The 11,524-nt window shown below is 42.1% G+C and overlaps 1 protein-coding gene across 1 annotated transcript; it reads left to right on the top strand.

The window, feature by feature from the left end:
* Positions 1-4,157: 4,157 nt before the first annotated feature.
* On the top strand, positions 4,158-10,993 carry LOC108570484 (zinc finger protein 425-like). Its single transcript, XM_017932350.1, has 6 exons — positions 4,158-4,463; positions 5,782-5,925; positions 6,518-6,678; positions 8,094-8,381; positions 9,444-9,684; positions 10,751-10,993. Exons 1-6 carry the CDS (start codon positions 4,161-4,163, stop codon positions 10,991-10,993), a joined length of 1,380 nt encoding a protein of 459 aa, XP_017787839.1. The 5' UTR covers positions 4,158-4,160.
* Positions 10,994-11,524: the final 531 nt, after the last annotated feature.

The raw sequence follows: 11,524 nt of genomic DNA on the forward strand, positions 1-11,524 counted from the left end.
GGATATTGTATAGAGAACGTTATGCTAAAGTATGCATGCACGAGGGTCGGTCCAATGGTCAGGAATCTCGCGAGTTCGTTCTGCGGCAGCACGTATCCGGACGTATTTCTCTTGTACCCCGGTTCCGTGCCTCGTGAGAGAGAGTCGGTCCGCGTGCACACGTTACTACTTCTCTAAGCGGTGGTACTGCGTAACTTCCGGTCTACCGGTCAGAGAGAGGTACCCGCAAGGATCGGCTGGTGTTTCTTGCTCCGTAAATAGAGACGGGGGCAAACGTGGTCCGGGGGATGATTTACCGTAATGACGATCGGCCTGAATTGCGGTAGGCCACCGGACGGGCATCCGTAAGAAGGAATCTTTCATTTATGTTTCTTTCGTTTTTTTTTGGGTTTTTTTTTTTTTTGGTTTTCTCAATGTTCTCGTTTGTTAACTCGTTTACGCTGTATGTGTATATGTATGTATATCCGTAAGTAACGTGTGTTTTACATAGCACACAGTTTAGACTTCGGAGGTTCTACTTTCTTTTCGTACGCGGCGCTTAATCAACTTGTTTGCTCGCTTCTAAATTAGCGGACGGCCTCGCGATATACACAGTTTGATAATGTCGCAATGCCGTTCGATGGACCAGCTTCTTACTTACTTACTTCTTTTTCTTTACCTACTTCGTTCGATTTTCTTCTTTTGTCATTGTGCAGGCTGTTTGCATGTTCCAATTTTGTTGTGATAACAGTTCTTCTCGCCTCGCTCATTTCCCAAATCGCTCCTTTTCCTTTCTTTCTGTGAAATTTTGATAGAAAAGATTGTATTATTTATGTTTTTTTTTGTACTCGAATTGAGTTATGTCTCTTGAAATAATTGATCGAAAATAATCAGTTCGACGAAGTTTGCCCTTCGATGTTTTAAAACTTTTCTCTCGACGTTTCAACGTTCGACTTTTATGTATAAAATTGATTAAAAACGATGCCGTTATCGCGAAGTTTTCCTTGGGTTTCCTATTACGCAGGTGGTAGTGGAGATCAAGTGGTCTGATCCTAAAAGACTTCTCTCTCTCTCTCTCTCTAACTGAAACACAATTTCAGTCGGTTGTGCGCGCTGTGTGGATCTCCCGTTAGGAGTTACACCGATTTCCATGACCTAATCTCGCGATGCTCGTCGCAGTGTTACACTTTGCAGTACTCTTTATCAGACTGTTACATGTACATACATACATATATATTTTCATAAAAATTTCCACATTTCTCACACCGGCAGTTTCAACAATTTTCTAACCGCATTTCATTTCACCGTTGTGCTTTTTAACAAAAATACTTCTGTTAATTTCCACCGTTATTCGGGACATCTCGCAGTTCATCTGTCAAGATTCACATGTTTTTCCGCGCGATTAATCTCATGTGGGACCACCGCCATCACGGGCTCCAGTTATAATAATCTCGCGTTTGCAAATGAACACGTTCCCACTTTCCCAAATTATAAATGCGAAACCCTGATAATTCTTACGTTTATTGTACCGACGGAGAGGTGGAACGAATGAAAACGTAACACGAGCAACATGAAATTTTCATTTAACCGTATCGTTTACGTTTCTTTTCTCTTTTCTCTTTCTTCGTCGCTGCGGAAAATCGCAGCGCCGATCGTACGACATTGTTTCCGGCGTGAAATTATCCCGGAAAGATTATTCGTCGAAAAGTGAACGGAAACTCGATAGATGTTACTTCGAATAGAATATTTGTTCGGGATTATTACCGCTTGATTTATGAGATGATACGTGGAATACCGCAAATGACAGCGACAAATAATATATTTCCTTAATTTTCCTACGGAGCGTATAGTTCATCGTGCAAACCTCACATTCGTACACGATCGAATCGATATGTGCTATTATTTAACGAACAATCTTCCAAGAATGTTTTTCCATCTTTCACATCCTTCTATATATACATATACATTTTCTTTTTAATTCGCCGTTATCGTTCCCTTTTTCAATCTCTCCTCCATTTTTTCTCTCCCGGAAATCGTTCGTTCCATTACACGTTGCATTTTTAGTTACACCGCGTTATCAACGGGGCTTCTAGCTATTAAACGCGCATAATTATCCGACCAATTTAACCTGCAAAATTTTCCTTCTGCCACAGCCGGACGAAACGACCGATCGATGGACTTATTAACAGGAGGATATTTGTTGCGTTATTTTTACGCGAATCCGCGTTCCGCCGCGGACGAAACGCGCGGACCACGAGGGAGGAGGAGGAGGAGGGAGGAAGGGGGTAGATCGGGAGAAGCGGCGCAATCGGAAGTCCTCCGGTTCGTTTGGAAATTTTTAAACGGGAACGGTCATTAAAATGATTACTGTTTCCCCGACGGTTTCACCGAGTAATGAGCGCGTGTACGCGAACTTTCGCGAATAATGAGTTCTGAACTCGTCCATCGCCGGACCTATTTATTAAACATTACAAAATGCGCTGCAATTAAGTGGCGCGCTTCTCGATCCTGTTAAAACTCGCCATACTCTATATTCGCTCGTTTTTTTTTTTTTTTTTTCACCTGCCAAAACGACAATTCGAAGATAGCAACTCCTGATTCCTTTCTTTTTCGTGGGTGAATAGAAACGAATATACGAAACGGTGTAGATGAAAGAATATATATATATATGGTGATATCGCTCTTATTATACAACGAACGTAAGAGGAGGAAATGGAAACGTGAAGAAGGAAGGATAAAGAATAGAAATCGTTGATTTCACGTAATGAAATGTGCGCGTGTATACGGAACGCGACTGAAAGTATTGTACGAGTGCGCAGGAGGTGATTCTTTACGCAAAAATAAATAAAAGGATTCGTTCATCCGAGGCTCAGTTTTTGTGAAAATCGGGTTGGAAAATCCGTTGCGTTGTTTGCACTTGCACAGCTAAGATGTGATTAGTGAAACAACGTACAATGCCTATCGCGTTTATGTACAATGTCTAAATTTTTAAGAAAGCACGCAGACAAAATTTTGTCAACGATATTTTGCATAATATTTGATTACATCAATTAAGGAATTGTCGAAACGGCGATTTTCACAAAGTTTGAGCCTCCGATGACCGAACAATATTTTCACAGAGAAGAAATCACTTGCTGTCCGTTTGTACAATACTTTCGGCCGCACCCTGCGCACATATCGTCCGAGGATTAACCAGAAGCGAAATTAGAGAACAGAGCCGAGGATGTCGCGAATCGGAGAAGGATCTTCCGGTTGTCACTCGGCTATTTTTGATATTTTTTTGGGACAAACGCGCGCATACACACGTGGACAATACACGAGACACCGATGCAATTTTACCTTTAACTTTGATCCCGACCACTTTGACGGACGCTGTTCGTGAAATTATACGCGTATTCCTGTATCTCATTACGTAAATCTATTGTAATCCCCCACCTACCCTCCTGCCCCTCTCTACCTCTTTTGTCGCGCAATGCGTTCGCATTGGGAAGCCCGCCGGTTTCCACTGTATGAAAATTATCTTCGTTAATTTATTAAGTATCGCATCGAAGGCAACGCGACGTGAAAGCGAACGTATTAATGCTCTCGCGATAATTACGATTTCATTGTACATCACACTTCCTTCGAATTATTTTCTACAGAGAACCGTCGATTTCCACGTTTCTCTTCCTTCATTTTTCCTCTCCGCCTGGGCTAGATCCTCCCGTGAAAAACTTGTTACCACTCGAAAGCACAGAACATCTCGCAGGCAGAATTTCTTGTCGGGGCAACGTCTCTAAACGATCCAGTTCCCGCTTGACGTGGCATCTTTTATTAACGACCCCGGTCTATTTCGATGGCGGGCCGCGTAATCTCATCCATCTTTCAGCCGTCGAAACTCGACTAAGTCTGTGTGTATTAGATAGGCGAAGAAGGCGCAAACAATGAATATCGTCTTTTCCATTATCCGCTTTTCCTATTTTAAGCTTTCCGAAAATAGACCGTATCCTCGCGACGCGAGCTAGATGCGTCGTGTTCGTCCCAGGTGTCTATTTCAAATCGTCGTCCTTCGTTTGTCACGATCTCGCGGATATAACCCTTGTACTCGAAGTTCAAAGGGCTCTGAGGAGGAGATAATTCGAACGGGGAGGGAGGGACATTATCGATTGAACAGGTGTTTAATTAAACAGGACGTATTTCAGATGGAATATGGGATCTGGAGTCTTCACGCCGCGGGTGAACTTTGGGGTGACCCGCGTCTCGCCCGAAGGCACCCGATTCTGCCGCCAAGTGCGACGCAGTTGTTACCGAGGGCTGCGTTCGCCCTGAGCGGACTCCACCGACCGGATATGGTGCCGTTACCGCTGACGTCAGCCGGGCCCCCGTACGGGCCCATGGAGCTGGTGACGAAACGGGACGCGGTGAAGAGGGAAGAGGAGGGGGATGAGGAGAAACGCGACGACAACGAAGGAAACATCGAAAAAGCTGACGAAAATGATAATCAGGTGCGTTTCGTACTTTTCTTCGTTTTTTTTTTCGAGGGGTTGTTTAATTTTTCGAGACACTTTTTTCAACCCTTTGACCCTTATTAGTCTCTGTTCGTGATTATTCGTTGTGTGAGTTTATTTGAGATTTTTTACTTCGAGGCTTGTTTCATTTGTCTTTTAACCCTTTGAGGAGGATGGAACTGTGGACCGGCGTTCGTAATTATTCATTATGTGAGTTTATTTGAGATTCTTTACTTTTTCGAGGGTTGCTTATTTTTTTTTAATTCCTTGAGAATGATGTGACTATAGACTAGCGTTCGTAAGAGTTCATTTCAGTAGGAAATTTCATTTAACCAGTTTCCAAGGAAGAAGTCAAGGATTTAACTGCTTTTATAATTATTATTTAAAATGGTAGATATAATGAGAAAATATTTGTGAACGGTAGTAAATCAGTAATCCTCCGTCTGCAAAGGGTTAGTCACTCTTTTCCTTTACCTTTCTTGGGGGTTTAAGATATTCGAGCGAGACCACGAGATTTGGAGAATGTAAAAATTCTTTTAAAAGAAGAGGTCAATGAACTTTGAATACTATCTTTACCCTCTAGAAGAGAAAAGACTGTTTAAGTATTTCCTATCCTCCAGCATTCTACCTAAATATTTATAGTGTCGCATTTAGGTACCTGTTCTTTTGTGCGAAAAAATTGCATTTCTCAATAGAGTTACAAAAGAATCAAAATTTAAATCACTACTTACAAAAGACAGATACCTACTTTACCGATATATTATTCAGGAATCTCTTCTCTTCCTCTATTATCCACGACGTTAATCAAGAATAAAGAACGTGTCGGCGGGATTAGTAAGCTGCATTAGGCATCAAAGAAGCAAACTGTTCCTCGAATTCAGGCTCGATAATCCTTTCCTCTGTTAGAACCATCGAGAGTATCGGATCTTCAAACACATTTAGAAAAAAGAAACGATTAGTACGACTTAGAGATTAGAGAGAGACCCTTTTTCTTTCGAAGATGTTTAGAGACACCCGTACTTTCTTCGTTGACCATTTTCAACAATGCTACTTACGTTTTCCCTCGTGTATTCGAACTTCACCTCGTGGAGACGTTTCGAAATTTCAGCCAAGCATTGCAACACGGTTTATCAAGAATACAAAGGCATCCTTTTACCCCTGTATCTCTTGATTAAGCCGGCGCAACGTTGCTGGCGTAAGATCAGAAAACTTGCCGGTTAAGCGTAGACAAAGTTTACACCCGAAATTTTCATTTGCTACTTAATTTCGAAACTAACACGAACGAGATAATGAACTTCTCCATGATCGTGTGTAGACTTCCGTACCAAAAGAGAACAACGACAATGAAGACGCTGGGGAGGAGAGCGACACCGGAAGTACGAACAGCTCGCACCGTTCGGCCAACAATAATTTACCGACGAAGCTGCTCGATCCGATGGCCTATCTGACTTTCGACAAGGTTCGTCAAATTCTATCTATATTTAGGTTATCACTTATGACAAGTCGTATGCTTTAGTGCTGGATACTTTAAGTTGGTGAAATTGTTCAGTATAATTATTGAAGATCTATCGAAAAAATGATTAAATCATAGCTTAGACTTTTGAATAACAATAAGTCGTTTCTTAGATTATGGAAGTAGGTACAAGAAGGGCGTAAGTCGCAGTTTTACTGTTGCACACATTTGATAAATCATACCACAAAAAAAATAAAACGTGTATCTTTTCACCGATAAAAATTTAATAAAATCTTATTTCACTCGTTCGTAAAAGTTTAATAAATTGTGGTGTGTTGAAACATTTAAATAATACTAGCTCCTCTTTTTTATTTCAATTTTTCATGCACTCACGACCTTCTTTCTGCCTTTCCAATCGTCGCTCAAATTATTCCCCAAACTGTCGCCCAAATGATCGTCTAAACTCTTACCTAGATCAAGTCGTTACCAAAGTAGTTACTCGCTTACACGAGAAGTTATTACTGTTAAAATTGCACGACTACATCTACCGAGTAGTTGCATAATTCACGAGAAGTAAAAGAAATTGTTTTGATAACAGGAAGGAACAGTTACACCGGTTCTAAATGGCTGGGTGCTCGGCGCTTACACCGCCATGCTTGGAAGACTCTCGGCGGCAACCGCGGCCCTCGAGGCAACAGAAATCCCAAACATTCCGTCTGACAGTGACTCCGAGAGCGAGCATTCGTCTTACACCGAAAAGTATGCCTTCTCTACACACTTATCAATCCTGTTCTCTCGCCGCCCCAAACCACCACCGATTTTACACCGAAACGTACTTAAAACCCGTTCCCCGCCTAACAACGCGTGGCATTTAAATTCCCCTCCGCGGTTAGGCCGCGGAGATAAGCGTTTAGAAATCGAGAGAAACGACATTACGCGTTTGTATCGAAGCGTGGAAGCGTTTTTTCCTCCGTTTTTCCCTCTTTTGTTTTTCGAACGGCGATGCTTTTACTTAACACGCCGCGAAATCGATAAAACCAGACCAATGAATCTGTCGTATATAGCGGGGAGAGAGAGCGAATCTTCCTCTCCGCGCTCAACAATGCGAGCGCGTTTCTGATATTTCAAAAATCCAAAGATAAATGGCGCCGTAAATCAACAGCTTTGAAGGATATTGACCAGCGTTGAGTTACGACCGATTCGTGAGCAACGATTACGAAATTCCACGGAACGGAAAAAAAGGGTTTCTGATTCCGTGAAATTACACGATATCTCTCCTGTATGTGTCTGTGTGTGTGTGTTACATGTTTTGTTTCATCGTGAAATACATTATTTTTCCCTTATCGTTACCCCTAAAACGTCGAACGTGACTGAAAAGTTTCGAAGGCGTTCGAGGAAGGAATTACAAGAGAAAAGTTTTATTAAAAACTTTCGTTTCATTTCACTTTATCACTTTCATCTCTTCGTTTCTTCCTCGTGTTTTTACGTATAGCCGCTGGAGGAAATGTATAGCGAGGTCGTAAATTAAAGCGTTAAGTAGCGGCACCGATTCGTTTTTTCGACTAGGACTTGATCGGAGTTAAAAGACAGATTTCACGCAGTTCTGACTCAAGTTTCGAGCTCTTATCTTCTCAGGTTTCCCATGATTTTGCTGTTAATACGCTGGAACGTGTCGATTTTGACGACCTCGTTACATTTCTTCCAGAAGAAGATTTCGTACAGTTGATTAGGGTTACCTCGATAGTTGCAGGAACCTGGATCCTCCAAGGTTTCTTCAGTCCCGTTTCGTGCAACTACCGAGGTCCTGCTGTACCTGTTTTTGTAATGCGATTTTTGTCGATCAATTACACCTCTTTCGTCAATTTTTTCTTTTTTGCAACACATTCTCTTCGTCACACATCTTACAAGAGCACGATAAGCGTATTTTAACTCCTTGCCGTATAATTTTTCCATGCTTCGACGTTTCTTCTCTTAAACCAGATACTCGTCCCTTTAAAATTGCGTTAAATGAGAAACATTAAGACGTTATACATAATTTTTCTGTTTAACAATCCTCAAACTTATGAACTAAGGCTAAAGAGAAGAAATGATACTACTTTACGACTACCACAGTATCTTCCGAATTTTTCGAGCTTTCTGTTCGACGAGATTGTAATTTCGCACCGATTTTTTAGATCTCGAGGTAGCAGTCCAAACGTGAGCAACGCTCATCGCGGCTATTCCTGCGGATCCTGCGATGTGGTTGCACCAACGAGGCCAGCTCTGCGAAAGCACATTGTCGACTGCCATCCGCCTGTACCAAGCGCGGAAACAGGCGAAACGAAAAGTTGTCCGTCCTCGGGCTGTGACTTCACCACGAGTAGCAGATGCGAGATGGAGACTCATGTGGCTGCACACGTGGCACAGGGGATGACACCCACCGGGAAAAAACGTACCCTGGCATTGCAACGCGTCAGGTATAGGTACTTAGCGCTTTTTTCAATTGTTACACTTATACTTTATGTTATCGAACTGTGATAAGTATGATTTCAGAGTGACAACGACTACTTTGGTGTGTCTTCGACGCGTTCGCTGTCATCGACACAGGATATGCGTTTCTGAATGTGTCATACGGCGTGTTGTGAATTTTTTCGTGGCAGCGAACGTGTTCAGTGGGGATTCTCGTGTAACAGGTCCAAAAGATCGATAATTTTGTGTGTTGAGAATGTGTTTCCAAAGTATGCATACTGGAGGAAACTTTAAACGCGTTTTTTTTAAAACTGTGTTTCGCAAATTGGCGTGCACGATAAATTAATTGATCAACTTCAAACGAAGCTTGTTTTATTTGTTGTACATTCTCTTAGAGACTGTGCCTCTGATCTTTATTTATAATATTCTTTCAATCAGTATAAACTCAATTTGTACACCGAAGAAAGTGAATTTTTGTTCGAAACCGTACAACTTGTCTAATTTTTCATAATTTTTGTTCGAAATAGGTATAGCCCCAGCGCAAACTATCTGACTTTAAGAAGCTTCTTCAATTTTTAAATTCTGACGATTGGAACAAGCGCTACATTGACCGCCGACAATGGTTTCTTCGTCGTCGAAGGGGATAAGAACAATTGCATACTATTTGATATAACAATGAAAGAAAGTAAACAAAAAAAATTGCTCGTATACTTTATGAACGTATCTACGCACCCATACAGTAACAATCTTGTATCGTTAATACTTTTCTCAAAAAAAAAAATATAGAAGAATGGTTCGATTTTACTGCTGTTACACGGGAGTTCCCCCGTTGACCCATTTGCATCGTTGGAAAGAAATGAAAAAAAAGGCCCTTGACGCGAAATTTGAGTAGTCTGCGATTATTCGCTATACGAATGCGCGTATATATACGCTTCCGGGACAGTGACCGAGAAAATTCCGCGTACATATACGCTCTGACGATGCAAACGGGTCGAAGATCGCCGGAAACTTGATTCGCGCAAATTTTTCAAACTCGGTCAAGTAGTTCCGACTAATTGTAACCTTCAATCGCGCAGATACGAAAGGGAGGAGTATCGGTGCTCGTTGTGTTCGTACGCCTGCACCATCGAGAAGGCGTTCCAGAGGCATTTGAGGGCACACGCGAAAGGCACGGCGCCGGAAACTAGGGTGAGCTGCGCGGTTTGCGGGGCGGATAAATCGTCGGAAGTCGATCTGAGCAGACACATGAGAAGGCATCGTGACGACCGATACTTCTGCTGCGACATTTGCATCTTTCGCACGGTACAATTGAAAAAGGTAATATTTTTCCCCGACACAAAAGGAGACTTCGTCATTCTCCAACCGTAGAAACAAGGGGGGAAATGAACGAAGTTTCGATTGTTTCGAATTCTCACCGCGTGAAAGCCTGGGTATATAATCCTACTGTTCGTCGGTAAATTCTACGGTACTCCGTTGTCCCTTTGAATATCGTAGAATATCCAGGATATTCTACTTTCTACCTGTAAATCAAACGTATCGTCCTGTGTAAACTATATGTATCGTATGAATCTGTCGATTTCACAACGACGTTTCGTATTTATAAAACTGACACACACAGTCGCCCTTTTTTTCGCGTGCTGTTCGAATGATTGTAATGGAAAGCCTCAATGAACGTGATATATTTAGATGTTTTTATTACGGCTACGATAAGGCACGATTGTTGGAATCGTGTTGTATAATGGATCGAGGAATGTTCATTGTGAAACTTCGACATTGTACGATAGCTGGGAAATTAGCACGTTAGAATGAGTCATAGCCTTAGATTTGCAATCAGAAATCATTAATACCCGACTATTATTATTATAATTCCACGCAAACAGGGATTCAGTAAATTAAAAGAAATTTAATCCAGAGCCAAGGTTCACTCTTCTAGCGTCACTAGAACCTAGCATTTCAACGAAAGGAAGTTTCACACTTAAAATTTTGGAGTCCAGGATCATTTTAAGATAAAAAAAGACATAGGAAACCTTGAAAAATCTCAGAGAAAAATGACATTTATAAAAAAGATTTCTTCCATCCTGTTCACCCTTTGAAACCATTTAAATTACCTACAAAAACTGTCTCGTATCGCCGTAACTAGAGAAAACAACTATAAGTGGCCTATTTTACATGGTTCATCCTGTATATACCAAACTTTCACTGTAACGTCACGTTTACAATCTACCATTTTTCCAAACTACCTTCCCAAATTTTACCGTCGTAATTAAACGTGCCCCGACGCTCTAAATCCATTGCGAACACCTTTCAATCTCGCCGCGAACCATCGCAAAGAGTTATTTTTTACACACGGGAACAATGATACTCTCTCTCTCTGTTTCGTCAGCTCATCCAACACCGACGAATGCACACGGGCGAGAAGCCGCACCTTTGTCCGCACTGCGCTTACAGGAGTGCACGCCGCGACAATCTGCGTAGCCACGTAAGACGGGTGCACAAGAAAGAGAATCTGTATTGCGACACGTTCAGTCCGCGCGGTATGCTGTTGACACCGACGATCGGCAGGGATACAACGTTGGTGCAGAGCCCGGAACCATCGCCGTCGTCTAACTCGGAGTCCACGAACTAGCGAAGCAACTAGCCGAGGCTCGAAAGGGGATCGTCTCTCGAACAGAAGACGATCCCGAAGAAGCGATTCGTGCGTCGTTTTACACGTCCTAACTTTGTCAATACTGCGACCTAGGTATTAGAATTGCGAAGGGAAGTTTTACATTGGCAACGAGGATCGTGTCGTCACCGTTCGAGCTACCTCGAAGGAATCATCGATGAACGAGATGTAATTATAGTTGAAACGTTAGATCAGTGTCTTGAGACGTGTCGTTTCGAAAGATGGCTCGGCGGGAAAGGCAGGATTTACGTTCGATTTATGTTAGATTCGACGGTTCGTAGTTTACAACTTTTCAATTGAACATTCGCGATGGAAAGATCGCCGATGAATCTCGAGGCAGCACGACCGGCGACGGTGAAAACAGTCAGAAGTTGTAGATTCCTGATTTGTCAATAATGATAATTTAAAAGAGAAAAAGAAGGAAGAGATCCTGTCGAAGAGGATCGTGATACGATTTTTAGCTCGATTATTCTAACTGTGTATATGACTACG

This window comes from Habropoda laboriosa, unplaced genomic scaffold (assembly GCF_001263275.1).
Source record: "Habropoda laboriosa isolate 0110345459 unplaced genomic scaffold, ASM126327v1 scaffold84, whole genome shotgun sequence".
In the NCBI taxonomy this organism is placed as follows: domain Eukaryota; kingdom Metazoa; phylum Arthropoda; class Insecta; order Hymenoptera; family Apidae; genus Habropoda; species Habropoda laboriosa.

Excerpts from the sequence above, each read along its gene's own strand:
- LOC108570484 (XM_017932350.1), top strand. The coding sequence starts at position 4,161 with ATGGAATATGGGATCTGGAGTCTTCACGCCGCGGGTGAACTTTGGGGT. Across the intron at positions 4,464-5,781 it reads CTGACGAAAATGATAATCAG|ACTTCCGTACCAAAAGAGAA; the intron begins GTGCGTTTCGTA and ends GATCGTGTGTAG. Across the intron at positions 8,382-9,443 it reads TTGCAACGCGTCAGGTATAG|ATACGAAAGGGAGGAGTATC; the intron begins GTACTTAGCGCT and ends TCAATCGCGCAG.